At 48.8% G+C, this 27,829-nt stretch overlaps 1 protein-coding gene across 2 annotated transcripts in view; it reads left to right on the forward strand.

The window, feature by feature from the left end:
* The window catches only part of MTR (5-methyltetrahydrofolate-homocysteine methyltransferase), a 1,155,773-nt gene that overhangs the window by 238,573 nt on the left and 889,371 nt on the right, over positions 1-27,829 (forward strand). For both annotated transcript variants that reach the window (XM_040350739.1, XM_040350741.1), the window contains exon 6: positions 17,045-17,151. In XM_040350739.1, the coding sequence (XP_040206673.1) occupies positions 17,045-17,151 (107 nt within the window). The remainder of the gene's footprint in view (positions 1-17,044; positions 17,152-27,829) is intronic.

The following is a 27,829-nucleotide window of genomic DNA, read 5'->3' on the forward strand; positions in this document are numbered from 1 at the left end:
TGTGTGGATGTGTCTAGCGTCTGAGCGTGATGACGTCAACGCGTCTCTATGGACATTACATACTGCTGCAAACATATACTCCGAGATCAATTTTAGAACTTTTAGTTCCGGAGAGTGGGCGTGCACAATAACACACATAAGAAGGAGCGATGCACTGCCCACCTCCAAGCGTCCAGACGAAGCTACGCAAGTCATCTGCGAAACGCGTTGACGTCATCACGCTCAGACGCTAGACACATCCACACACTCCCCCTCCCAGCTGGGGGCGGGTGACGGAGGAAATCTCCACGGCTGAAGGACTCTCCTTGATCTTGGCCGGCTCAGCGTGCACCGATACAGGCAATAGCCTACAACACAGCAAAGTGAATTATCTGCCTCCTATGCCGCACTTCTGTGGGTTTCATTTCACAGCGACATGTCCCCACATCTACCGGGAATGTCAGACATCTAAATGCAATCCCTGCAAGCAATTGGAAGAGCACTTGTTACTTCCCATATCGCGGCTCACACAGCTGGTAAGATCTTTCCAAATTACAAATTGTGCCAAGGTTGATCAACTAGTATCTCTCGTCACTGAACTCTCTTCGCATGAACTGTGACTTATACCGGGAACTGCCTTAATCTCTCTGAGTCCATGATACAGGAGTGGGACTGTATATATATATATATATATATATATATACAACCCGTCGGGTTCAATTACTATCAGTAGAACTGCCGTCCCCAAGTCCTGTTTAAACCCCGAATATCTTTACTGACTGCTCTGGACACTGCAAGCAAGGAATATTTTGCCAGATAGTGGGCTCTATTTGTGCCCCGTTGTTTCATACAACAGCAGCCCATTTAGCATCTTCATTTCAGACCTATTCAGGGCATTTTCAATTTCAGCCTGTTCCCCCTCCCCGCAGTGTCACCTCTGTGATTTGTTCACCTATTCATTAGGCATATACCCACAGCATTATTCAATATAATATTTATAATAGGGGTTTACCCTGGTGAACCATCACAGAAGTGGCACCCATGTGTCCGGACTGTCTGAGTTTCATTGTTATATGTTTGTTATATGTTCTTTGTTTGTGAGTCTGACATCACTATATTGCCGAGGCGATGGCATACCTTTTCACTCATCAGCTCTGCCACGTTTTTTATGTCATCACATGTATTTGACATCTTTTATCTTGTTTTGTAGTACCATATATTCAATAAATTATTGAGATTATTTGCACCCCCGAGTATAGACCTTGATTTACCAACAGTAGCCTCTTTCTGGGGGTGACCTTTCCCCTGAAGGGTTCCCTCCCAGGTTCTTGTATATTTGCTTAGTAGGTTTTGGTTACGGTAAAAAACCCCACATTGGGGGAGTGTCTCCTCGGTGCTGTCACTACATCACTTTATCTTGTTATCATATGGGACACTTTTTGTTTTTTCTTACCTTCCTTTACTACCCCTAAGTGTTTTTTTTTTCGTGCGCCCAGTACGGCGGGAAAAGGTCCGCAAGGTGCAAAAGCTCTCGCTGCGGGGCAGAAGCGCGCCTGGTTTCCGCAAGCCCAACAAGCCTGCGGACAAACCTGCTTCCGCATGAAGGTCTGCCCCCGCCCGGGTTTTGGGTGGGGAGGCGACTTTGCGAATTCGTGGATCGGTGGAAGTCTCTTCTGTCCGACCGTTGGGTTTGCGAAGTGGTTGCCTTGGGGTACAAGATAGTTTCTCTCTTGTCCCCCAAACAGATTTTTTTCCTTCCAACCTCCAACTTCCTTCGGTTCGCCGGCAGGCCCTGTCAGGGGCTGTCCAGGATCTTCTGGACAGGGGGGTGATTGTGCCGGTTCCCTCGCAGGAACTGTTAAAGGGGTTTTACTCCAATCTGTTCGTGGTCCCCAAGAAGGAAGGGGTTCGCCCTATCCTGGACCTCAAGGCCCTCAATTGCTTTGTCAAGGTGCAAAAATTCAGGATGGCGTTGATTCGATCGGTCATAGCGGCACTCCACCAGGGGGACTTCATGGCGTCCTTGGATATCATGGACGCATACCTGCATGTTCCCATATGCACAAGACACCAAAGGTTTCTGTGCTTTGCAATCGGAGAGGATTACTTTCAATTTGTGGCTCTCCCGTTCGGTCTGGCTTCGGCACCGCAGTTTTTTACCAAGGTGCTCGCCCCGATACTAGCCCCGCTGAGGCAGCGAGGGGTCGCTATCGTGGGATATCTGAAAGACCTTCTCCTGAGAGCTTCCTCACTCCAGACGTGGACCTTCTAGCGTCCCGCCTCAACCGGAAGGTGCCACATTTCGTGGCCAGGTCAAGAGACCCGTGGGTGGACGCGTTAGACGCATTGGTGGCTCCCTGGGGTCACTATCGACTGATTTACGCTTTCCCTCCTCTGAAGCTCCTCCCTCGCCTGCTGCTCAGGGTGGAAGCCGAGGGGATTCCAACAATCCTGATCGCCCCAGACTGGCCGCGCCGCTCTTGGTACGTGGACCTGGTGCGTCTGGTGGCAGACGCCACCTGGCGTCTACCCCTGAGAGAGGATCTTCTGTCACAGGGTCCGATCTTCCATCCTGCTTTAGTCACTGGCTTTAACGGCGTGGCTGTTGAGAGCCAGGTACTGAAGGACCGGGGCCTGTCGGGCTCGGTGATCTCTACCATGCTGCACGCGCGGAAGTCTACTTCACAAAGTATTTACCATCGTACGTGGAAAGCATACAGCTCTGTGTGAAGAGATGAAGTGGCACCCTCGTACATACGTGGTGTCCAGGATTCTTCTGTTTCTACAGCGGGGAGTGGATCAGGCTCTCGCCTTGAGCACGATCAAGAGTCAGATTTCTGCTCTGGCTGTTTACTTTCAGCGACCCTTGGCGTCGCACTCCTTGATTCGCATGTTTGTGCAGGGGGTCCGCCATGTGGCCCCTCCGGTGCGCCCTCCACTGCCCTCATGGGACTTGAATTTGGTCCTCTCGGTGCTTCAGCGAGCTCCCTTTTGAGGACATTCGGAAGATCCCTTTGTTGACTCTGTCACAAAAGGGTTTTTTTCTGGTAGCTATTACCTCTATCAGACGTGTGTCTGAACTGGCGGCCTTGTCCTGCAAGGCCCCCTACTTGGTCATCCATCAGGATAAGGCAGTGCTGCGTCCGCAGCCCTCTTTTCTTCCAAAGGTCGTTTCGGCCTTTCACATTAATGAGGACATTGTTCTTCCATCCTTATGTCCTCAGCCGAAGAACCCGAAGGAGGTAGTTTTACATTCCCTGGATGTGGTTCGGGCCCTTCGAGTTTACTTATCGGCGACGGCTCCGTTCCGGAAGTCGGACTCACTGTTTGTGTCGGTGTCTGGTACCAGAAAGGGCCTGGCAGTCTCGTCGGTCACCATTTCAAGGTGGATCCGACAGGTTGTGCTTCAGGCCTATGCCCTGAGGGGGCGGGCGCCTCCTTTTTGGGTCACTGCGCATTCGACCAGGGCGATCGGGCATCTTGGGCTTTCCGACATCAAGCCTCTGTGTTACAGGTGTGTAAGGCAGCGACCTGGTCATCGGTCCACACTTTTTCAAAGTTTTACAAGGTGGATGTGAGTGCATCTTCTGATTGCCTCCTTCGGCCGCAGGGTGTTACAGGCGGCAGTTTAAGGTTGGAGTTCCTCCGTTGAGTAACTCCGGTTTTGTCTGGGGTGAAGCTTGGTTTGCTGTGTTGTTTTTTTCCCACCCCTCGAAAAAAAATTGACACTGCTTGGGGACGTCCCTACAGTCAAAGGATGCTGTGTCCGTCTATGAACGGAAGAGAAAATAGGATTTTTGTACTCACCGCAAAATCCATTTCTCTGAGTTCATAGATGGATACAGCACCCACCCCTCCTTTGTTTGTACTGCTTGTTACGAACTGGGGCTGCTGGAGCAGGGTGTGAGTTATGCCCGGGGAGCCACGCCCCCTGGGAGGTGCTGGCACTAAGGAAAGGTTAACGCTTTAAGTGCTGTAAATTCTGCCTAAACTCTCCTGGAAGGAAGATGCATAACCCTACAGTCAAAGGATGCTGTGTCCGTCTATGAACTCAGAAATGGATTTTACGGTGAGTACAAAAATCCTATTTTTAGAAGAGTATACTCTTTAAAGTCAATAGATTTTTATTGGAAAAAAATTTAAGTGGCATATTACAAGGCTCGAGGCCCATAGCTGATGCAACAGCAACAAGCAGTAAATATATTTATCATTCTTTTACTAAGTCTTCAGATGAGTATCTAATTGTAGAAGCCTTGAGTAAATAGGTGAGTTTCAAGCATCACGTTGCCACAAACAGTATATAACATAGGAAATATAAAGAACAAGAAAATAAAACAAATAAAGAACAAAATAGCTATTGCTCGTCCATCGAAGTCACCATTGAACGGGTTTTCAGTTAGTGCTGTAAAGCTTGTACCAGTCGAACCATAATTGCCAGGTAGGAAGTGTAGTCAGTAGGGAGTTTTGTGACGAGGCCAACAATGCTTCATATGTGACGTGAGAATGCGTGGTAGTAATTACCTCTTGTATTGGTGGGGGATGCGTTCGTTTCCAGTGACGTGCAATTACTAGTCGTGCACTTAAAAGAATATGTACGGCTATAATTCTTTTTGAAGGGGGGAGCATCTCCGCTTCTAGTGAGAGCAGTGCGAGGCCCGGCTCCATTACCACATTCAGTCCTATAACGACTGATATCAGGTTAAACACTTCGGTCCAATAATTGCACAGTATAGGACAGGACCATAGAATATGGTACAGAGTCCCCTGTTCTCCACACTCCCTCCAACAGCAGGCCGAGGTCTGTGGTGCGAATTTAGCAATCTTAGACGGAGTCATATACCACCGTAGTAGAATTTTGTGAGCAAGTTCCCACAGGTTTACACACTTAGTTGTCGAATATGTCACATTGATAGCCTTACGCCACTGGTCAGAGGTAAATTCCCTCCCCAGTTCCTTTTCCCAGAGTAACAGTGTGGGATTTTTGTTGAATATATTTTTATTGTTAAGTAATATGTAGAACAATGAAATACCCCTAGTCTTTGTCGTAGGGCTGGTGTAATACAAAGTCACCTGCCATGGTAGTGAAATGTCCCTGATCTGGCAACAACGCATTAAATGGCTAACCTGCAGATATATAAATACCTCCTGGTCGGAAATGTCAAACTCGATCTGGAGGGCTCGGAAGGTTTTCAGGGCTGGACCCACCATTAAGTCTCCCACCTCCTTTATGCCCCTCTCCATCCACCCGCTTAGGTTAGTGTTTGCAATTATACTAGACAAGCATTGTATTGGCATGGGGATCTTAGAACAGGTATGATTATCCTGGAAGCTCATTGAGGTGAGAGTCTCCCACCCCCCCAGTGATGCTAGGACCGTAGGAGAGAGGTCCCCCCTGTGACCCCTAAAAGCATGGGATAACAGAAGGAAGTGAAACAGATTGTGACCTGGTACCTGGCTCTCCTCCAATTCCACCCAACGTTGTCTACAGGAGGATGGGAACCAGGCCTTAAGTTGGGACAGCAGGGTGGCCGTGTAGTAATCCTTTATTACCACTACTCCCGCGCCTCCCATACGCCTGGTCTTGAGTAATTTGGAGAATGCGCAGCGTGCCCTCCTTCCCTTCCATAAATATCTATTTAACAACGATTGTGCAGTCGCAAAGAAAGAGTTCGGCACTGGGATAGGGAGGACCCTAAATGGATATATCATCTGTGGTAAGAGCACCATTTTGAAGGCCGCCAACCTGCCCGACCAGGATAACTCCGTTTTAGCCAAATCTCTAAGTTTGACCTCCAGCTTGGCAAGGAATGGGGAGTAGTTCGCCCTGACCAGGCCAGCAGTAGAGGATGTGAGGGTGATTCCAAGATAGTTGATCCCTGTGTCATCCCAGGCGTATGGGTAGGAGTTGGTCAGTTTTTTTCGCAGTGTGTTGCTTATATTCAAACCTAAGATATAAGATTTACTTTCGTTGACCTTATAGTAGGACAGTTGGCTAAAGAGTTGCAGGGATTTGTGCACCGAAGCCAGGGACCGTTCCACGTCAGTTAGCATTAATATCACGTCATCCGCAAATAAACTGATAGTATGATTGGACCTAGAGGACCTAAAACCTGAGATTTGAGGATGGCTTCGAATGTGACACGCCAAGGGCTCCATCATAAGATTAAAAATTAAAGGTGATAGTGGGCACCATTGGCGCGTGCCATTCGTGATGGGAAAAGGAGTAGATAAAACGCCCGACGTAAATACTTGAGCTGTTGGGCAAGTATACAGCGCCATTATGGCCGAAAAAATCGATCCCTCAAAACCGAAAGCTGATAGCACTTTAGCCAGGTAGCCCCAGTGCACCCGATCGAACGCCTTCTCTGCATCCAAACCTAGGAGCAGAGAAGGCGTTCGTGTCTAATTAGCGTGGTGAATTATATTAATCAGGCGTCTAGTGGCATCCGAGGTCTGGCGTCCCTTCGTAAAACCGGCTTGGTCCGCATGTACGAGGCCAGGGAGCACTGTGTTTAATCTGAGGGCAATCAATTTGGCATAGAGCTTCAAGTCCAAATTCAGTAACGAGATAGGTCTAAAGTTTTTTGGTTCCGACGGGTCCTTCCCTGGCTTGGGCAACGTAATGATCAAAGCCTTTAGCATTTCTGCAGGGAAAGAAGCCGAGGCAACAGCACCATTAAACAGACCGACCAGGAATGGTGATAGAATTTGCTTAAACGATTTGTAGTACTCTCCTACAAACCCGTCAGGGCCCGGGGATTTATTAGAAGGTAGTGAGTCTATTGCTGTATGAATTTCTGATATAGTAAACGGAGTATTCAATTCTTCTAGCTGATTAGGGGTTAGCTGAGGTAGTGACAATTTAGACAGAAATTCCGTAATCGCAGCTGGATCAGGTTGGGAAGTACCAGGGTCTTTCTCTAAATTATAAAGGGAAGCATAGTAACTGCTGAAAGCGTCCGCAATATCTTTAGGATGGTATTTTTTAAGTTTAGTAGTTGGGTGAAGTATATAAGGGATTCTAGTTTTATACCTTGTGGTGGGCAAAATTAGGCCGTACGCAGAGCACAGCGCCATTTTGCCCTGTGCTATAAAGCACAGCATCCAGTCTTAATGAAATAATGCATAATTAGGCTAAATACATTCACTCACCATCATTCTCTGCCTTTCATACAAAGAGACACCATCACCAGCCTGTTCTCATATCATTCTGCCAGCATGACTGCCAAAGGCTCAGCCAAGCACCTTTTATTTACCCAAAACAGGAAGTGCTCAATGCACCCATTAAACACCTCCCTCATGGGAGTGGTTAACACATGATGTTCCACTGACACAGCTAACACCATATAAGGACGTTCCTTCTAACAGGAAGTCCCATAGAATACATGAATAGAATTAATACAATGGATACAATACAATGCATAGAAGTACATACAATGCTGCTAAAGGCTTATGGGCGTGGCAGGGAGTGCCCCCCCTGCCTCTAACCGATCATAAGCTCTCATATTAATCGCCTGATAGAATCCTAATCTGCGCCATTCCATAGAATAATGCATATCCAGATTATACCCTTATTAAGGTGGAAAGGAAGCTATCCACAGGCGTACGCTACGAATCGCAAGCCCTGCTGATCAGACAAGACCCAGATAAGAGCGCACATCTGTCCATAACCACTAGTGTGCCCGCGGAGTGAGCGCACCCCCCCCTCAACGATCGTCTGTGCTAAATGCACAGAGGGCCCCTCGCCGGCGGACATATGCCCACGCCGCAAACATCACACTCCAACCTCAAGACATTTTCTACTACCAGACGAGATTCAACCAGCCTCAGACTGCCCCAGTCAGCTCTATTTAGAGCGGGCTGGGGCAGTACCAAGACTGGGTGCCATTATGACAATACATATTAAATACATCTTCAAATTTCCACAACAGTCCTCCCTTTTTGTCATATTGCTCCCATTTGTCCTTCCAATCTTGATAGTCTTCTTACACCTAGAAACTAAATCAGTCTTTACAGTCCATAAAAAGGAAAACACGGCTTGACATGTAGACTCTGTTCTTCAGGAGGGATGACTTATAAGGAGGGCACAACTTGGTGAGCTGTAGTAATCGATCGGTCTGGGGTCCTCTGTGTCTTGTACGTGGGTCCGGCTTCGGGGCGTCTCATCAAGGAAACTGTGGTCATCTGCTCCAGCTCTGGTCACGCGTCCAATCAGGCAACAGGAGCGCCTCATCACGACATAGAAAGAATAGAAATAAAAACCACATGAGTATATATATTCCCATTTCCATCAACCACGATCCGCTGTAAAATAAAAATTAAATCCCCAAAGATTCCCAGACCCTTCAAAGGACTCCCAACCTTCACTTAGCTACAGCTCTGGCTCTGCCTTGCAAGGACCCAAACCTTATCCATATGGGCCTGAACTCCAATTCCCAGTAAACCGCCCTTGGACCGCAAGAACTTCCTTGTAGCTTCAACAGTCACATGAAACATTCCATCCTCAATAGGTGTGAATTGTTCAATCGTATCATAAGCTCAAGCCCCCCACCTTGTGCATGCAGGAAACCATGCCCAGACCTGGTCGGGGTTGGTGCCTTCTAGCCGCCCCTGCCATTCCTACTTTCTCTTGCGCCATCAGATCCTCGCGACCGGCCACGATACAGGATGATGGGACAGCTTCACCACCACACATGAACCTCTTGAATTACCTTATAAGCCATAGATACCCAACCGACAAGAGGCAGAGCCATAAAAACAAAAAAACAATTCTACCCTCTAAAGACATCTCATTAAATTCTATTGACAAATGTCTGTTTGGAGTCCTCACTAGTTTGTCAATAATCCTCATACCAATCATAACGTCATAAATAGCATGTACCGCTGTCATCGCTGGGCACTAAAGCTCGGTGGAGACTCAGAACAGACCCCGCAATCCATCCCGTTCACTTTCTTAATTAGTCATAAAATAGACTTTAAATAATAACTTGGGATGTATTTCATCGTTACCTCTGCTAAAATTTACTAAACAAACAAATACAAAATAAACGAAGATACTACTAATTTCTTTGATGTGGAGGAGCCGCTTCTTGCAGTGGCTGGCGTGGTCTCATCCATCAAGTTTCTTTACAAACGACCCAGTCACCTGGTTGGGAAAAATGAAAACCAATTAACGTGTTGGGGTCCAGGAGAGACTCTCCTGAACCCCTTTGAAGTTCATGTTACAGTGATCGCACCCACCCCATCACCTGAGAAAAGACGTGACAGCTGACGAGGGGAGTACGACCCTGGTTTCGGTTGACCTCCAAACAAACCTTATGACAATAACCCCGACCTCGGGACTGTGTTCACTGCGCAATCTGTGCGTGTCTCCCCGTCGCCTGTAATACCTTACCATCTCCTGTAATACCTGGAACCATTGGCAGGTTCATCTAAGATGGGAACCTACTTCACCAGACTGCTGCTTGCCGATTCAAATTCCATCAAAGAAAGACAGTCTTGGCACAAACTTGATTTAGAATTAGAAAGATTAGTGTTATTAGTTCGAAAAACTGTCACTTTTACATTTATTTATCCCCCCATTTTCTTCCTCATTACAGACTGGAGGAAGAAGAAACAATGAAATAGCCTATGATACTTTCACCTCCTTAGACTCGTATTTATCCATGTGTACAGCTGTCTATATACACCTGCTCTCTATGTACAAACACTTCCAGAAACTTCTTGGACCTGAAAAATACTTATAAGCAGAAATCATTACTTCATCCCTCATATTTATCCTGCAGAGAATGGCAAACAAAAATGACATTCCTGTAAATTTTCAATGACATTCTTTCAAAACCGATTCAAACAAAACCCTCTATAACCCTTACTTTCCCCGTTTCTACAAAAATACTACAGCCGCGACGCATCGGAGGATCACCGCGGTAAATTCGAACATATTCACGTTACTACATACAAACATTCATATACAAATGTGGGGGAGATATTCATAGTATCCAAAACAAAAATGAAAAAAACAAAAACCAGCCGGAAATCTGCCTTCACTTTCAGCAATAGACGAAAATACAATGGGAAAATATGAGAATAGCGTGAGAGCCTTGCATAGACCAGCTATACAACGTTCTCCTTTGAGGGTCACCAAAGCGTGTACCACGCCTCCATCCACACTCATCATTACAGATTTCTGAAACCGCAGCGAAACCACATCCACTCCAGAGGGATACCCAAATAGTATCCTTGGCAATCTTTTAAAGGGGTCTAAAGGCCTTTGCCCCCAAAACTAGGCTTTGTGCACCGTGTAACCGTCTGACTGTGGGAAGCCTTTCTTCCCACGCGATTCAAATCGACTTATCGTCTTACTTCCCGCGTCCGAGAGAAACCGTTGCACCCATTTCAGGGACCACCGCCCGGTGCCTTCTTCTACGGTGGATTGACGGACTACAACCACTATCTGGTCCAGTCCCTCAACTAGAAAACCCTAACCGAGGCATCATCTCTATGGCTTGTTGTCCCAACCCTCCTGGCACAGAACTAGACTAACTATGCCAAATGATTCGTCAACAACCACAGATCAACCCCCAAATTAGGCCTCTACCCCTCACAGTGTATGCATCCCATACACTGCGTCGCCAGACTAAACCACACGGAACACTTACGCCCAGTTATCACCTGCAGAATAATGTGGCTTCTGTCTGCATCTAGAGATTACAACAGTAATGGTGAAGCCCTCCTGTTTGCTCCAAAATACCCAAAACTGTATTTACAGTATAACACTTCACAAAAACGACTGAAATTAAACTTTAAAACACTCTTTTAAACGCCAAAATATTTTCCGTTGTCCTTTCAGGACACAAGTCTCATTGTTAATCTTTCGGAAGACTTCAAAAACTCCTCCCACTGACTTCCTGCTTATATATAAATGCCGAAAAAGGACTTCCTGTTGTATGCTGGTTCAGGAAAGGTAAAACAATCTCCTCCCATCTGCAGAATAGGAGTTGATCTCCCCCCCTGACCCTACGATCTTCAAATACAAATGAATTGCCAAGGACCCCAAATATTCAATATTCAAACACCAACAAAATTCAGTGCATGCAAAGCAGTCTTTTCACCAAAAAACGAAATTCTTACACAAAAGCCTCCACTCTTATACTGCAAAGTCAGCCGGTAGGTTAGTCAGATCCTGTATATAAATTAGCCCTAGCACGCAAGCACAATTCAAAAGATAGCGCTTAAACTGTATCTCAAAAATGGCCAGCAACAATGGTGCCATTTACGCTTGCAAAAAACACTGTCTACCAAAGGACAGACCGTACTACACAAAGGAAAACAAAAATGTTGTCCACCAGATCCCAACAGAAAATACTGCGCTACTCAATTCGCACTAAACATCAAAATCTGCCACAAAGGCTGCAAAATTCCACTGCTCAGTCACATGGTATCACACCCAAAAGATGACCCACAGAGCAAACAGACTGCACCTCACAAAATGGCCGCCAAACAACCATCGCAGCAAACAAAATGGCTGCCAGATGCAGTTTTCAAAAACCTGCCTAGAATCTCTCCACAAAGACAACACATGGAACATCAAATATGAACATTAAAAACATTTTCTAAAAACAACCAACCAACAAGGTACACATTTTAGGCTCCTTCAAATCGGACCTTTTGCCAACACAGCACATTCAAAAAATTTCAGATACATGCGCAACATTAAAACAAAAACACTTTTCTCAAAGCTCATGTACAAACTGCGGCATCACCTTTCATAACAAGCCATTTAAGAAATTCACAGTGAGGTCACATTTAAAACCTTAAAAAAAAAACTTTTCATGCTCATGTAACAAGCCATACAGAGGGTTACCAACTTTGACTCAGTGATGGGACAGCCATGCTGGTTGCCCATCCCCCCCCAAGCCTCATGGCACACCAAACAAATCACCCCTCCCCCACTAAAGCACATGTTTCCTTCATCAGCCAAACAATTCAATCACAGTTCAGCCACGCTTATGCGGACATTACATTCAGAAAATACAAAATGTCTCCCTGCACACATCGCAGGCTGAATAATCCCACCTCTATACAGACAAATCATCCACAATATACAGGTTCCATATGCATCATAAAATGTTATATATAACTTTGTTCTGAAAGTTGCAAAGTCAAGAAACAGAGATCAGAACACTGTCTGCCCCTCCCCCAAGTCACATGGCCAGAGAAGCCACCTTACACAATGGAACATGCCTTGCCTACACAAACTGTTCAGCCACACTCAAACAAATCATCCCCTCCCACACTAAAGCACATGGTCAGAGAAGCCATCTTTAAAAAGCCATGCCTGGCTGCACAAACTGTACACAAAAGGTATCTTTTCCAAGCAGTTTTAATCTGGTCAAACAATCAATTACTTACTTACAAACTGTTCAATCATACAGCATTCAGGTATACACACATAATTCATACATACATGTACAATCAAATCCACTCGATTTCACAAACGCAAGCAATCATAACGCAAGCCATCATACACGTGTCCAATCGCTCGCACACACACATGTGTCCAATCGCTCGCACACACACATGTGTCCAATCGCTCGCACACACACCCGTGTCCAATCGCTCGCACACACACCCGTGTCCAATCGCTCGCACACACACGTCCAATCGCACACATACACACGTCCAATCGCACACATACACACGTCCAATCGCACAAGCATTATTTCATTAAAACGTCAAATTTATTCTTTCGCAGAGCAGAGTCCCCCCACGCATCGGAACATAACCGATACCCAAAGGGGCCCAGTATGCTCCTACCTGGCTCGCCATCTGTGGTGGGCAAAATTAGGCCGTACGCAGAGCACAGCGCCATTTTGCCCTGTGCTATAAAGCACAGCATCCAGTCTTAATGAAATAATGCATAATTAGGCTAAATACATTCACTCACCATCATTCTCTGCCTTTCATACAAAGAGACACCATCACCAGCCTGTTCTCATATTCTGCCAGCATGACTGCCAAAGGCTCAGCCAAGCAACTTTTATTTACCCAAAACAGGAAGTGCTCAATGCACCCATTAAACACCTCCCTCATGGGAGTGGTTAACACATGATGTTCCACTGACACAGCTAACACCATATAAGGACGTTCCTTCTAACAGGAAGTCCCATAGAATACATGAATAGAATATAATACAATGGATACAATACAATGCATAGAAGTACATACAATGCTGCTAAAGGCTTATGGGCGTGGCAGGGAGTGCCCCCCCTGCCTCTAACCGATCATAAGCTCTCATATTAATCGCCTGATAGAATCCTAATCTGCGCCATTCCATAGAATAATGCATATCCAGATTATACCCTTATTAAGGTGGAAAGGAAGCTATCCACAGGCGTACGCTACGAATCGCAAGCCCTGCTGATCAGACAAGACCCAGATAAGAGCGCACATCTGTCCATAACCACTAGTGTGCCCGCGGAGTGAGCGCACCCCCCCCTCAACGATCGTCTGTGCTAAATGCACAGAGGGCCCCTCGCCGGCGGACATATGCCCACGCCGCAAACATCACACTCCAACCTCAAGACATTTTCTACTACCAGACGAGATTCAACCAGCCTCAGACTGCCCCAGTCAGCTCTATTTAGAGCGGGCTGGGGCAGTACCAAGACTGGGTGCCATTATGACAATACATATTAAATACATCTTCAAATTTCCACAACAACCTGTGCCCACGGAGACGATGCGCCAGTAACTTACCCGCCTTGTCCCCGCTGGCATAGAACTGAGATTTTAATCTTCTGGAGGATTTTTCGAAACCCTCCAGGAGACAAGCTCTGAGGTCACATCTTAACTTGGACAATTTCCCTGATAGGAGATGGGTAGGGGCCAACTTGTTTTGCCTTTCAAGGGCTTCAATTTCCCTGGTCAGATCTAGGACCCTTTGTTGCCTCCGCTTCTTTACACCTGCCCCTATCTTGATAAACATGCCTCTCATATACGCCTTATGGGCGTTTCACACTGTAAAACCATCAGACACAGAATTCACATTAAGTTCAAAGAATTCCTTTAGATATGATTCCAGGTCTGTCTTGGTTTCGTCAATTGCAACAATGATGCATTAGCTCTCCATATTGGAGACGCCCCAACTGATAGAGCGTCAGACAGCGTTGGGGATATGGATGCGTGGTCTGACCAGGTTATAGTATTTATGCTTGTGTCAGTAGACCTGTGTAGGGTGCCAAAGTCCACCAGGAAAAGATCTATCCTGGAGTAGGATCCGTGTGAGGTCGAGAAAAAGGTGAAGTCCTTCTCCTCTGCGTGCTGGCAGCGCCACACATCGTACATGTTATGTTGGAGAATAAATTGTTGGAGTGAGGGGCCTCTACTGGGGAGTCCTGAGGTCGTGTCCATGGACCTTTCAGGAGCGAGATTAAAGTCACCACAACAAATCAAAGCACCTTGTCTAACGTGCTCAATTTTTTTCATCAACTTATTTAAAAAGCGCGTTTGGTGGGAATTCGGTGTGTACACATTCACTAACGTGTAAGTAACAGAGTTAATGTCGCAAACTAGAATCAAATACCTGCCGTTGGCATCTTTCACCTCTTTATGCAGCTGAAATGACACTGTATCTCTGATAGCTGTAAGGACTCCCCTCGTTTTGGAATCGGCACTGGCTGTAAAAATGTAAGGAAAGTTCTTATGAGAGCACTTGGGTTGCGCCGAGGCGCAGAAATGTGTCTCCTGTGCACATAAGACGTCGCTCCTGTGTTGTAGTGCTTCCGCCCCGAGTGACCTGCGTTTAGCAGGGTGGTTTAAGCCCCTGGTATTAATAGATAAACATGTTACCCCCATGTTACCGGAGCAGAGTCAGTGAGATAGAAGGCTCCATCTGGGGGCATAGCACAGTCATCAGAAGTAGGTTTAGTTCCCAGTGGAGGTGGGCAGTAGAAGATGCAGGGAAATGAAGCCAGCACAGCTGGAGTACTCACGAAACCTGGCAGGGCACCATGGGTTACAAGGGTCACGTATAACGCTGATGTGGCGACTCGGTCAACAGCTGTTGGCAGGATCTGATTAGATGAGTGGAGCTTCGGCATAGAGGATCTCAAAGTGTCCTTAAGGTTCTTCAGGATGGCCTTCGATGGATAAAGAGTCATAGCAAAAAAAGAAATTGAAAACTTCAAAAAAGAAAACAAACAGAGAATTCACCGGTCTAAATAGCAGGGCAATGCTAAGTAGCCGTGCGAGGGCGGCGACCATTCGGGTCTGAGCGCGCCCCAAAAAATAAAAAACAGGAACAGTTCCGCATGATGCAGCGTATAGCTGCACAGGCATAATTGGGGGAAAGTTCGTGGTTTAGAGAGTAAGCCCCCCATCGGAAATTAGAAGGGCAAAACAAGTAAACCTATGGCTTAGGCATGCGTTTTAGAGTTCTTAGCAGTAACTTTCTTCCAGTCTTGACTTACCGCCCGTGGATGTCCCCGGTTGCTGTCAGGGGTTTCCGTCTCCGGAAGGATTTGCCATTCTCTCAGCAAGGCTAGACCGTTGTCTAGTGAGGTCACCACGTGGTTTTTGCCTTCCTTTGTAACGGTGATTTTTGTTGGAAACCCCCATTTATAAGGAATCTGGTGGTTCCGCAATGCTTTCGTTATGGTCACCAACCCTCTCCTTTTCGCCAAGGTGTATTGTGATAGGTCAGCATAAAATTGCAAATGCTGGTACTGAGATGGCACTTGATCCTTGTTGCGCATGGTTGTCATCAATTGATCTTTGACATGGAAAAAGTGCATTCTCAGAATAATGTCTCTGGGCACATTGTCAGGGAGGTAGGATGGTTTTGGGAGGCGGTGAATCCTGTCAATGGTAATGTCAATGGCAGTGAGTTCTGGGATTAGCGCCGAAAACAATGTGGAGGCATATTTTTTGAGCTCCCCTTGTGACACTGATTCAGGCACCCCTCTTATTTTCAGGTTGTTTCTCCTATTACGATCTTCTAAATCAGCGAGTTTTGCTTTGAGGCCCTCCATCTCGTCCTCCCCCTGCTCCTGAGCATCCACCAGATCATTAATCGTTGTGGCGTATTCGCCCATTTTGGTCTCTATATGCTCAACTCTCGTCTCCACCTCTTGTATATCAGCACGGACGTTTTTCATGCAGGACATCATGTCTGCCTGAATAGTGCTGCGGAGCGAGAGGAGCATGTCTTTTAAAACTGTGTCCGTAATGGGCTGATTTGAAGTTGGGAATGTTTCTATCCTGTCAGGGAGTTCCCTCGTGTCATCACCCGAGTCTGCCCCCGCTCCTAGGTCTAGGCCCTGATGCGGTTCTTCCAGCCTGAACCTGGATTTGGCCGGACTGGCCGACTGTGGGGTATCAGGGCATGAGTGGGTGCTCTCCGGGGACCCGCTGGGTCTGCTCTGCGTGTTGGATGGGTGAGGGACAGAGCGGAACGAGCATGCAGGGGTTGAGGCCATGCGGGCGCCATCTTGCCTACCTCCCTGGTGACTGAACGGAAAGAATTCCGTTAGTTTGTGAGGTTTCCGATCCTCCTTTCTTTTCCTCGTCATTGCTGACAGGTCTCCTCCGGTACTGCGATCGATCCACGGGTGTCAGAACGAGTCCGGTCTGATGCTGTGTGCCGCTGGGAGTTCCGATGGTGCGGAGCTTCTCTATCAAGCAGCCATCTCCGTCCGCGGCTAGCCACGCCCCCCTTAGCAAGTCATTTTCAAACCTGTCAGAAGAGTATACTCTTGTGACATATTAACATGGGAATTTGGTTTCGACACTTCAACTCCAAGGAGCAATACATACTCCAACTCCACAATGTCTGAATGTTTTTTTAGGATTTTACTTGTTTGTTAGTGACGGTTATTCTACTTTGCACCAAATGTGCTGGCTTTAGGATAGTGTATCTTTATTTTTTATACAGTCTATTAAACTTGCACAAATCCATAAATCTCTGATTAAAAAAATAATAATTGCTATCAGTTCAAATTGGTATTCAAGATCGTTTTAGATTTTGATTGGTATAATGGAAATCTTTTTTTTTTTTTTGTTCTAGCATTTGATGAACTTGTGGATGCCTATGCAGATCAGGCTAGAGGCCTCCTGGACGGTGGTGTGGACGTTTTGCTTGTAGAGACGGTTTTTGATACAGCAAATGCTAAAGTAAGTGATGACCATAAAACAGACCACTGGTTGTCTGCCTTTTTCTTGTCAAGGCTTCTTTTGTAAACTTCAGGCAGATTTTAACCTAAGGGCTAACAAAATCATACAATGAAAATCAGAAGGGTTATAACTTGGACTCTAGGGTGTGTCCTTTGTACTGATTTCTCTTGTTAGGCCTCCTTCACACGGAGCATATCAATGCATACACTTGGGCAATGGCCATGTCTGCATGCACAGGAATTCCATGCATTCACGTGTAGGCCATCCCATTCATGTAAATTGGGATGCAGTAGCTGAATGGATACAGCCACTGGCCCCAATTTGACATTTGTGTAGGTGGACCTGCGGCTGTGTCCGTGCAGCTACTGCATGCATCCCAGTTGACATGTATTTGAATCGCCTGTGCAGGTAAATACAGCCCTTGCATAGGCTTACACATCCATCTAATTTCCAGTCCCCCCCCCCCCCCCCCAGTAATATTTCAGTGCAGTTCACCCTGCCCTTTATGCCCAGCTGCTCCATTCACAGAAACCGTACTACAGCTTTTAAGGATAGAGAACACACTTTGTATGGAGGACGGGTGGATGATTGATCACAGTGGCCCCTCCATTTATGGATTATGTTCCCTTTGTAAAAGCTTTTGTACATCGTCTATAATTGGATCAGCTGGGCAGAAAGGATGGGCATAGCCAGGATATCTTGTTGACAGCTGGTGACAACCTGTTGTATTAACGCCCACTGCGCCAGAAGATTACAGCAGGAGTGGGGAGGGGGGGGGGACAGGACAGTTTTTCTGGCAAAGAGGTATTGACACTAGGGACATATTCTACCAGCAGGGGGCGAGGATCGGGACATGGCCATGGAACAGCGCTCTCTGCATAGTCTAAAGTTAAAAAAAAAAAAGTTACTTGCCAGCCCCTTGTACACTGCTCTACCTCTGTCAGCCTCATTTTAAAACGAAGCTTGTAAATGTATATATAGCTCCGTTTTTTCAGGCTGCTCTCCTTCCTCTGAGTGTAGCTTTGATTGGAGGAGAGCAGTCACATGCCCATCAGGGGAGAGAAGTCATGTGCCCAGATCAGTGGGAAAAAAAAACGGAGCTATTAAGGTAAATGGAAGCTTCGTTTTTGCAATAGACACAGGATTAACAGTGTGGTAGGGGCTGACAGTGATTTTTTTTTTTTTAACTTAACTATGGAGAATGCTGGCAGCACTGTCCCAGGAGACTGGGGGTCTCCTGGGAGTGCAGGGGGGCTGTGTACTGAATGGGGGGATTGTATAATGGATGGGGGCTGTATACTGGAGAGGGGGATGTATAATGTATGGGGGGGGCTGTGTACTGGATGGGGGGATGTATAATGTATGGGGGGGGGGGGCTGTGTACTGGATGGGGGGATGTATAATGTATGGGGGGGGGGCTGTGTACTGGATGGGGGGGATGTATAATGTATGGGGGGGCTGTGTACTGGATGGGGGGATGTATAATGGGGGGGGGGCTGTATACTGGATGGGGGGGATGCATCATGTATGGGGGGGCTGTGTACTGAATGGGGGGATGTATAATGGATGGGGGGGGCTGTACAATGGATGGGGGGGATGTGTACTGGATGGGTGAGGCTTGTACTGTAAAGGGTGCTGAGAAAACATTTTTTCCTTAAACTCCCCTCTTAAAATTGGGGTGCGTGGCCCCCCCGGGTAAAACCCACACCCTGCTCTAGCAGCCTCAGTGTTTTCCTGCCTAACGACAGGAGAGTCAGGCACTCTGGAGTTCCTGTACTCTGGAGATTTTTTTCTTGCGATTTTCTCGCTTTTTGTTATTTTGTTCCTGCATTTTTGAATCCTGAGATTCTTCTATCAACAGCCGACTGGGTGACAGGCTGGGTCCTCAACTCTTGTAGTCCCCCCATGTTCGGCCATCGAGCGTGTGCCGGCCCTCAGCTCAGCTTTGGGATGTCCACAACAGGCCCCGTTGCTCCAGGGGCCGCCGGGGAACTTTTTGTTCTAGGGCACACATATGACCGGTCTTTTATGGCTTTGTCACAGTGTGTCTGGCCGACAGCCATGCCGTTTAGCGGACGTTGGATCTGTCTGGGATACCTCCAGCCGGTGGTCGCAGGACGGGCAAGTAGTGGTCTCTTGCTCAGGTAAGTGGTCTGGCTGGAATTTTCCCCTGGGGAGGTCGACTGAGGGTTTGCCCTGCTTTCCTCTCTCCCTTCTTTCCTCTCACTCCTTCCCAGTTTCTGGGTGACGGCCGTGAGGTGGGGGGCCCGCTTGGGGGGCTCAGTCTGACCTGGGGGCTGCTACTACTGTGGGTGCTGTGTTCTTCTGTGCTGCCATATGTGCGGAGGGGTACCTGTGGGCCTATATACTGCGTGTGTCACTGGGGCTTTGCTGTGTGTTTTTTTTTTTTTTAACGCCGTTTTCGGGCGCCATTTTGCCGCTGACAGCGGTGTTATATTGCGGTTGTATTTGCGGCGGCCATTTTCTCGGAGCCCGCAGACAAGTCGGTGGCCATCTTGATACAGCTCTTGTGCCTAGGATGACGGCGCGTACGGCTCTACACATTTTCCTTTTGGATGGCGCGGCACAGGCAGCGTTTTTGGCTCTCGGCATTGGTGGTCTGGTCGGACGGTGAGTCCTCCGGAGGGGGGTTTCCCTGTTCTCTGTGGCGGCTGTCCTGTGGAGCCTGCCAGTACTAGGGGATGTTAACCCTTAGTGTCCCTATTCCTGCGGCCTCCAGGGATGCTGTGCTGGCAGTCCCTGAGGCGTTTGGGTCAGGATGGGAGTGTTGTGGGGAGTTGCAATTTGTTCCCACACTCTGCCTCTCTCTGGGATGTTATTTTATTTTTATTTTTTCTGACAGGGAATCGGGCCTCGCTGAGGCGTCTGGCTCTGGTTCTGTTTTTTCTGTCAGTAGCTGCTGGCTGAAGTCCACACGGACTGTGAGGATGGCCCTGTTTCAGGGTCAGCACTTGATGGTGCTGTTTGGGCTCTTGACACTGCGGTGCGGGCTACCATAGCTATGGTGGATTCGGCGGTGGCATCAGTGGTGTCAGTCCCTTTTGGGTTTCGTGCCGCCCCGCAATATGTGTTTTCCTTGTGTTCCATGTCTGGAATATGTTGTGCAAGGATTGGGATCAGTCGCAGGGTACAAAATACTTTGCGGTCTGTTCCCTCTTTTTTGGGGATGATTCCTGTATCAGGGTGTCTTCCCCCCCCCCCCCCCCCCCCCCCCCCCGTGTCCAGCTGGGTAGCTTGTTTTGGAACAAGGCTGCCAGATTACCTGTGGAAGGGGCTCCCGCATTTGGAGACTCTGCTGATAGGGGTGCTGTGGATGTGGTCGCTCCATATTCACAGCGGGGGGGGCTGGAGGCGCAGAATGCTTCTGTGACCTGCGTGGTCCTGACCGACCAGTTGGTACTAGGTCAGATATTTGTCTGTGTCAACCCTGGATATGCTCCCCTTGCTCTCCAGGGCCTGCGCTGTGTTTTTTGCCCTGCCTTGTATGGCTAGGGGTTGGTCTGCGGACGGTCTTTTCAGTAGTCCCTGGTGGTATTACCCTGTGGGGGTTTGCGGCTTTTTGGGGTGTCTCTGAATGTCATAAAATATGCCACGGGCGGTGTGAGCACTCTGCTCCCGCAATCTGAAAAAGGGTAGGTGCCTCACTGTCGGCAAGGGCCCTCATTTACTATTCCCCATGCGGTTTTGTTTTCGCCCGCCAAGTGCGGCAGGAAAACATTTTTAGGGGGCTAGGACGTCCACTGAGAACACAGGGCGCCCCTGGTGCCGCAAGCCTGCTTCCGCATGGAGGTTTGCCTCCGCTCACATCTCGGGTGGGGGGCTGGCTCCGTGGATTCGTGGCTCGGTGGAGGTCTCTCCTCTCCGACCGTTGGGGTTGCAAAGTAGTTTCCTCGGGGTACGAGATAGGGTTTCTCTCTTGTCTACCAAACAGGTTTTTTCCCTCCATCCTCTGGCTTCCTCCGGCTCGCCGGTTGGCTCTGTCAGGGGCTGTCCAGGATCTTCTGGTCGGGGAAGTGATTGTGCCAGTTCCCTCATTGGAACAGGTTCAGGGGTTTTTCTCCAATCTGTTTGTAGTCCCCAAAGGAGGACAGGGTCCATCCAATCCTGGGCCTCATGGCCATCGTTTGTTTTTTGTCAAAGTGCAAAATTTCAGTTTCTTGCGTCCTTGGATGTCATGAACGCGTACCTGCATGTTCCAATATGCTCATAGCACCAGAAATTCTGGGCTTTGCGGTCAGGGAGGACCATTTTCATTTTGTTGCCCTCCTGCTCGGCTTGGTGTCGACACCACGGGTTTTCACAGAGGTGCTCATCCCGATACTGGCCCGGCTGTGACAGCGGGGGCTTGTTATCGGGGGATGTCTGGATGACATTCTCCTACGAGCTTCTTCGAGCTCTGAATTAGTGGAGCCGTGTCTATCACGTGTCAGACTCTCCAAGAGTTTGGCTGGCTTCTGTATTGTCCAGAAGTCAGTGTTGATTCTGTCTCAGGGACTGGAATTCCTGGGACTAGTCCTGGATTCCGCCGGGGCGGGAGTTTTTTTCTCCTAACGGAAAAAAATTCAGACTCTGCAATCTGCTGGGCAGCAGTTGTCGACCTAGTAGTGGTCATCTTTGCGATTCTGCATGAGGGTTCTGGGTCTGACGGTGGCCTCTTTCGAGGCGGTTCCGTATGCCCAATTCCACGCCAGGGTGCTACAGAGGGAACTGCTGTCACGTTGGGACAAGCTTCCATCATCTCTGGATTCCCAGATTCAGTTGAGTCACCTGGTCAAGTCTTCCCTGGTGTGGTGGCTGACGTCTCCGGTGCTTCGGGCCGGGAAGTCGTTTCTGCCATGTCACTGGACAGTGGCCGCGATGGATGCCAGCATCTCTGGTTGGGGAGGGGCTTTTGGGGCACCCAGTCAGCCCAGGGGCGCTGGACTCAGGTGGAGTCCCGCCTACCGATCGATGTTCTGGATCAAGCTTTGCCTTGCCTGGTGGTCCCTGGATCTACAGGGCCGACCGGTCGTACGTCAATCATCAGGGAGGCACACGGAGTTCTGTTGCAGCGACGAGGGTCGCGTACATCCTTCGGTGGGCCGAAAGGTCCATTCCGGCTCTATCGGCCGTGTACATTCCGGGAGTACGGAATTGGCAGCCCGACTCCTAAGTCGGACTGCGCTAGACCAAGGAGAGTGGTCTCTCCACCCACAGGGGTTTCATTGTCTGTGCCGAAAGTGGGGCACTCCAGGCGTGGACCTTCTAGCGTCCCACCTCAACCGGAAGGTGCCTTGATCGTGGCCAGGTCAAGGAACCCATGGGTGGACGCGTCAGGCGCGTTGGCGGCTCCTTGGGGTCACGATCGCCTAATTTACACCTTCCCTCCTCGGTAGCTTCTTCCTCACCTGCTGCGCAGAGTGGAAGCCAAAGGGATTTTATCAATCCTGATTGCCCCAGATTGGCCGCGTCGCTCTTGGTACGCGTACCTGGTGCGTCTGGTGGCAGACGCCCCCTAGCGTCTTCTCCTGGGGGTTGATCTTCTGTTACAGGGTCCGATCTTCCACCCTGTTTTACAGCCACTGGCTTTAGCGGCGTGGCTGTTGAGAGCCTGGGGCTGAAGGTCCGAGGCCTATTGGGCTCGTGGTCCCTACCGTGCTGCCTGCACGGAAGTCTACCTCACGTAGGATTTACATCATACGTGGAAGGCCTGCATCTCTGTGTGTGAGGAGATGAAATGGCACCCTCGTACATACGTGGTGTCCAGGATTCTGCTGTTTTTTACAGTAGGGAGTGGATCAGGCTCTCGCCTTAAGTACAGTTAGTCAGATTTCTGCTCTGGCTGTTTACTTTCAATGAGCCTTGGCGTCGCACTCCTTGGTGCGTATGTCTGTTCTGGGGGTCTGGCATGTGGCTCCTCCGGTGCGCCCTCCTCTACCCCCATGGGACTTGAATTTAGTCTTTTCGGTTCTTCTGGATGCTCCCTTTGAGGACATTCGGGAGGTTTTTGTTGTTGACTGTCACAAAAGGTGATTTTTTCTGGTAGCAATTACCTCGATCAGACGAGTGTTTGTCTGAACTGGCGGCCTTGTCTTGCAAGGCTCCCTACTTGGTCATCCATGAGGATGAGGTGGTGCTGCGGCCGCAGCCGTCTTTTCTCCCCAAGGTCGTTTCGGCTTTTCACGTTGATGTGGACATTGTTCTTCCATCCTTATGTCCTCGGCCGAAATGCAAGGAGGCGGCCACTTTACATCCTCGGGATTTGATTCGGGCCCTACAAGTGTACTTATCTGCTATGATTCCGTTCCGGAAGTCGGACTCACTGTTCGTGTCGGTGGCTGGTCCTACAAGGGGGCCTGGTAGTCTCGTTGGCCACCATTTCTGGGTGGATCCGACGGATTGTGCTTCAGGCCTATGCCCTGAAGTGGCGGGCGCCTCCCTTTCGGGTTACGGCGCATTCGACCAGGGCGATCAGTGCCTCTTGTGCTTTCTGGCATCATGCCTCTGTTACAGGGGTGTTAGGCTGCGACCTGGTCGTCGATCCACACTTTTTCAAAGTCTTACAAGGTGGATGTGTGTGCATCTTCTGATGCCTCCTTCGGCCGCAGGTGTTGCAGGCGGCGGTTTATGGTTGGAGTTCCTCCGTTGAGCAACTCCGGTTTTGTTTGGGGGTGTAACCTGTTTTGCTGTGTTGTTTTCCCACCCCTCAAATTTTTTTACACTGCTTTGGGACGTCCCTAATGTCAAAGAAGGCCGTGTCCGTCTATGAACGGAAGAGAAAATAGGATTTCTTTATCGTTACATCACGGGACACAGAGCGGCATTCATTACTATATGGGTTATATGGAGTACCTTCAGGTGATGGACACTGGCAATCTCAAACAGGAAATGCCCCTCCCTATATAACCCCCTCCCATAGGAGGAGTACCTCAGTTTTTACGCCAGTGTCTTAGGTGTTGGTCATGGTTTAGCTTGCCTCCGCATCCTTGGGATTAGGTGAGCTAACCGGTTCTGTCCAAAGGCCTCAGCGCTAAAGTTGTCAGTAACCGGACCCCAAACCCTTGGGGTATAGCCCATAATGCTTTTCTTTTTAGAGAGCTGGACCCTGGGCCCAGAACTTAGAAACCTTTGGGGGCCTAATGTTTCTGTTGCCAGAGTGCTATATGGGCCCAGGACAGTGGATCCTTCATAGGAACCCAGGGCCTGAAGGTCTAGACATCCCCACGGAGATGGGGGAAGATTGGGCCTCTTGCTTGGCAAAGTCCTGCGGCATGGAGCAGGTAAGTGAGGGGAAAACTTGCGGAACTTGGTTCTTAGCAGGTTTTTTCTGGGGGGTCACAGGGGACATGCCTAAAGTTATGCGCTGCATCTGGCAAACTAGTCACATATCTTAATGATAGGATGGCTCTATGTGTATTATTCCCCATAAAAAGTGACCTCCCTTGTAGTATTGGAAAAGCATTGAGTGGGGCCTGTGTAATATAATGTGTATGTGTGTGTCAGAGAGCTATGCTTACCTGCAAGCCTCCAGGCGATGCTCCATCGGTTCTTCCTCCTCAGAGCCTGTCGGCGGGCGCGCGCGCGCGTCCCCGTGTTATAGGCGCATTTCGCGCCGTTTAGCTGAGGGGGGAAGGGCGGGTCAGTTGCTTAAGGAAGGGGCGGCCCTTCCTTTTTCGTTCCAACAGCTCATTCTAACATTGGAACTGAGGAGGAAAAGACCAGAGCGGCAGCACGGGGCGCCGAGGACACACAGTGGCCAGAAAGGATATTAGTCTTCAGAAGACTGTTTTCAAGCCTAGAAATAGGCTGTTCTTTTCCATCTCAATAGTTTTTCTTGGCAATACTACTCAGGGGGACAGAATGCTTTTTCTTTCCTGGATTTGAAAAAAAAAAAAAAAAAGAAAGGAAAAGAATTGAAAAAAAAAAAAAAAATTCATCAAGGGGAGAGGAGGCATTTTTTATCCCCCAAACAGTTGTTTGGGCAATTAACTATTTATAGTTCCAAGTACCAATAAACTAGCAGGTGTACCTCGGTATTGTACCATGGCATCCGGGTCAGAGGGTACAAGAGGTGGGGATTCCCCCAGAGAGTCTGAGGTCTCGGACAAAGTTATGCCGCTGCTTTCCCCAGAGGGAGCCTTGGGGCCATCGGGATCTGGGGCTGGAGCTGGCGCGGGTCAGTCCAACCCTAAGATGGTCACGGACGAGGTATTACTCACCTCTTTAAGAGAGATGGAGAAAAGAGTGGGAAAAATGATAGCCACAGCTATGCGGGGCAGTAAGCGGATTAGATCTCCGTCGCCCGAGCGTGGACCCTCAGAAGAGGAGGTCCTTTCCTCAGGGGAATTGGACGACCTCTTGGACAAGGACCAAGTAGGTTCGGGGATCGAAGACCCGGATACAGAGGAGTCTGGAGCAGTCTCCCAAGGGGAGAGCTGGTGGATCCAAGCCTTAACGGACTTGGTCCATAGTGCCTTTAACTTGCCAGTACCAGATCTCCAAGTGTCGACGGTTTCAGCTTTGGGCTCACTAAGGGCGCCTCAAAGCAATGCAGTGTTTCCGATCCATCCTCTGCTAGAGGGAGTTTTGTTCCAAGACTGGAGCAAGCCAGATAAAATCTTTTTACCACCTAAAAGATTCTCTGTCCTATATCCTATGGAAGATACATTTTCCAAGAGATGGGCTACTCCTGCAGTGGACGCAGCCATCTCATGTGTTAACAGATCGTTAACATGCCCTGTAGAAAACATACAGGTGTTCAAGGATCCGGTTGATAAACGCTTGGAAGCACTACTTAAGAACTCCTTCACTACTGCAGGGGCAGTAGTGCAGCCAGCTGTGGCTGCGATTGGGGTTGCTCAAGCATTATCGGATCAAATTAAGCAGATGCTTAAACTTATTCCTGCCCAGCAGGCAGAAGAGTTTTCGGATGTCCCTAGGGCCATCTGCTTTACGGTAGACGCGATTAAGGATTCTATCCAGCAAGCGTCAATTTTGGACCTAAAGATGGTAAATGCATACCTAAGGGTCCGTTCATTTCGGATGGAATCCGTGCGGTCAGCAGCTGCCACACTCCAAAAGGACGACTTCATGGCGTCCATAGACATAAAGGATGCCTACCTTCATGTTCCAATTTATCAGCCACATCAAAGATATCTACGCTTCATGGTGGCTTTGCGTCATTTCCAATTCGTGGCGCTTCCCTTCGGGTTGGCTACGGCCCCCCGGGTGTTCACGAAGGTCCTAGCTCCAATCCTAGCCAAACTAAGGATCCAAGGGGTCACGATCCTAGCATACCTGGACGACCTCCTAGTCATAGATCACTCGTCTCCCAGCTTGGAGCGAGCAGTGGCCCTCACGGTCCAATACCTAGAGAGGTTTGGCTGGGTCCTAAATCGAGAAAAGTCAGCATTCCAGCCCACAAGGCAGTTGGAATATCTCGGCATGAGATTAGACACAGAACAACAAAGAGTGTTTTTACCTCTGATGAAGGTCAAGGCCATCAAGGAATTAATCCTACTGGTTCTAAGCAAGAAAGAACCGACTATTCGCCTATGTATGAGGTTACTAGGCAAGATGGTGGCCACATTCGAGGCGGTACCATACGCCCAGAGCCACACTCGCATCCTGCAGGCAGCCATCCTGTCAGCATGGAGCAGAAGGCCACAGGCCTTGGATATCCCGTTGCCGCTCTCATCAAGAGTCCGACAAAGTCTGTGTTGGTGGTTAGATCCTCAAAATCTACTGAAGGGGAAATCTTTCAGCCCAGTGGCCTGGAAGATAGTGACCACAGACGCCAGCCTGACGGGCTGGGGAGCAATTTTGGATGGTTGCATTCGCCAAGGTACTTGGGCAAAGCCAGAGAGGCAGTTGCCCATCAACATCTTGGAGCTCAGAGCTGCTCGACTAGCCCTCAGGGCTTGGACGTCAAAATTGCAGGGGTTCCCGGTGAGAATTCAATCAGACAATGCCACGGCCGTGGCATACATAAATCACCAAGGGGGAACCAAGAGTCAAGCCGCTCAGAGAGAGGTGAGCTTGATTCTCCTATGGGCAGAGGCTCATGTGCCCTGCATATCGGCAATATTTATTCCAGGAGTGGACAACTTTCAGGCGGACTTCTTAAGCCGCCAGACTCTATTGCCGGGGGAATGGTCTCTGCATCCACAAATCTTTCAAGCACTCTGCCAAAGATGGGGAGTGCCGGACGTGGATGTCATGGCATCGAGACTCAACAAGAAGCTAGACAGGTTCATATCCCGCTCAAGGGATCCGATGGCCTGCGGAACCGATGCGCTGGTTTGCCCTTGGCATCAGTTCAAACTTCTTTATGCTTTTCCCCCGCTCCAGTTACTACCCCGCCTGCTGCGCAGGATCAGGGTGGAGCACATACCAGTCATCCTGGTAGCTCCAGCATGGCCCAGAAGGGCATGGTACTCACTCATCCTAAAGATGGTAGTGGGAGACCCTTGGACTCTTCCTCTACGGCCAGACCTGCTATCGCAAGGTCCGATCCTCCACCCTGCCTTACGGCATCTAAATTTGACGGCCTGGAAGCTGAATCCCTGATTCTCAGGGGTAGAGGTCTGTCTCAAAGTAATCTCTACCCTAATCAGAGCCAGGAAACCGGTCTCTAGGGTGATTTATTACAGGGTCTGGAAGGCCTATGTAAGCTGGT

The sequence above is a fragment of the Rana temporaria genome, chromosome 4 (genome assembly GCF_905171775.1).
Source record: "Rana temporaria chromosome 4, aRanTem1.1, whole genome shotgun sequence".
Taxonomy (NCBI): domain Eukaryota; kingdom Metazoa; phylum Chordata; class Amphibia; order Anura; family Ranidae; genus Rana; species Rana temporaria.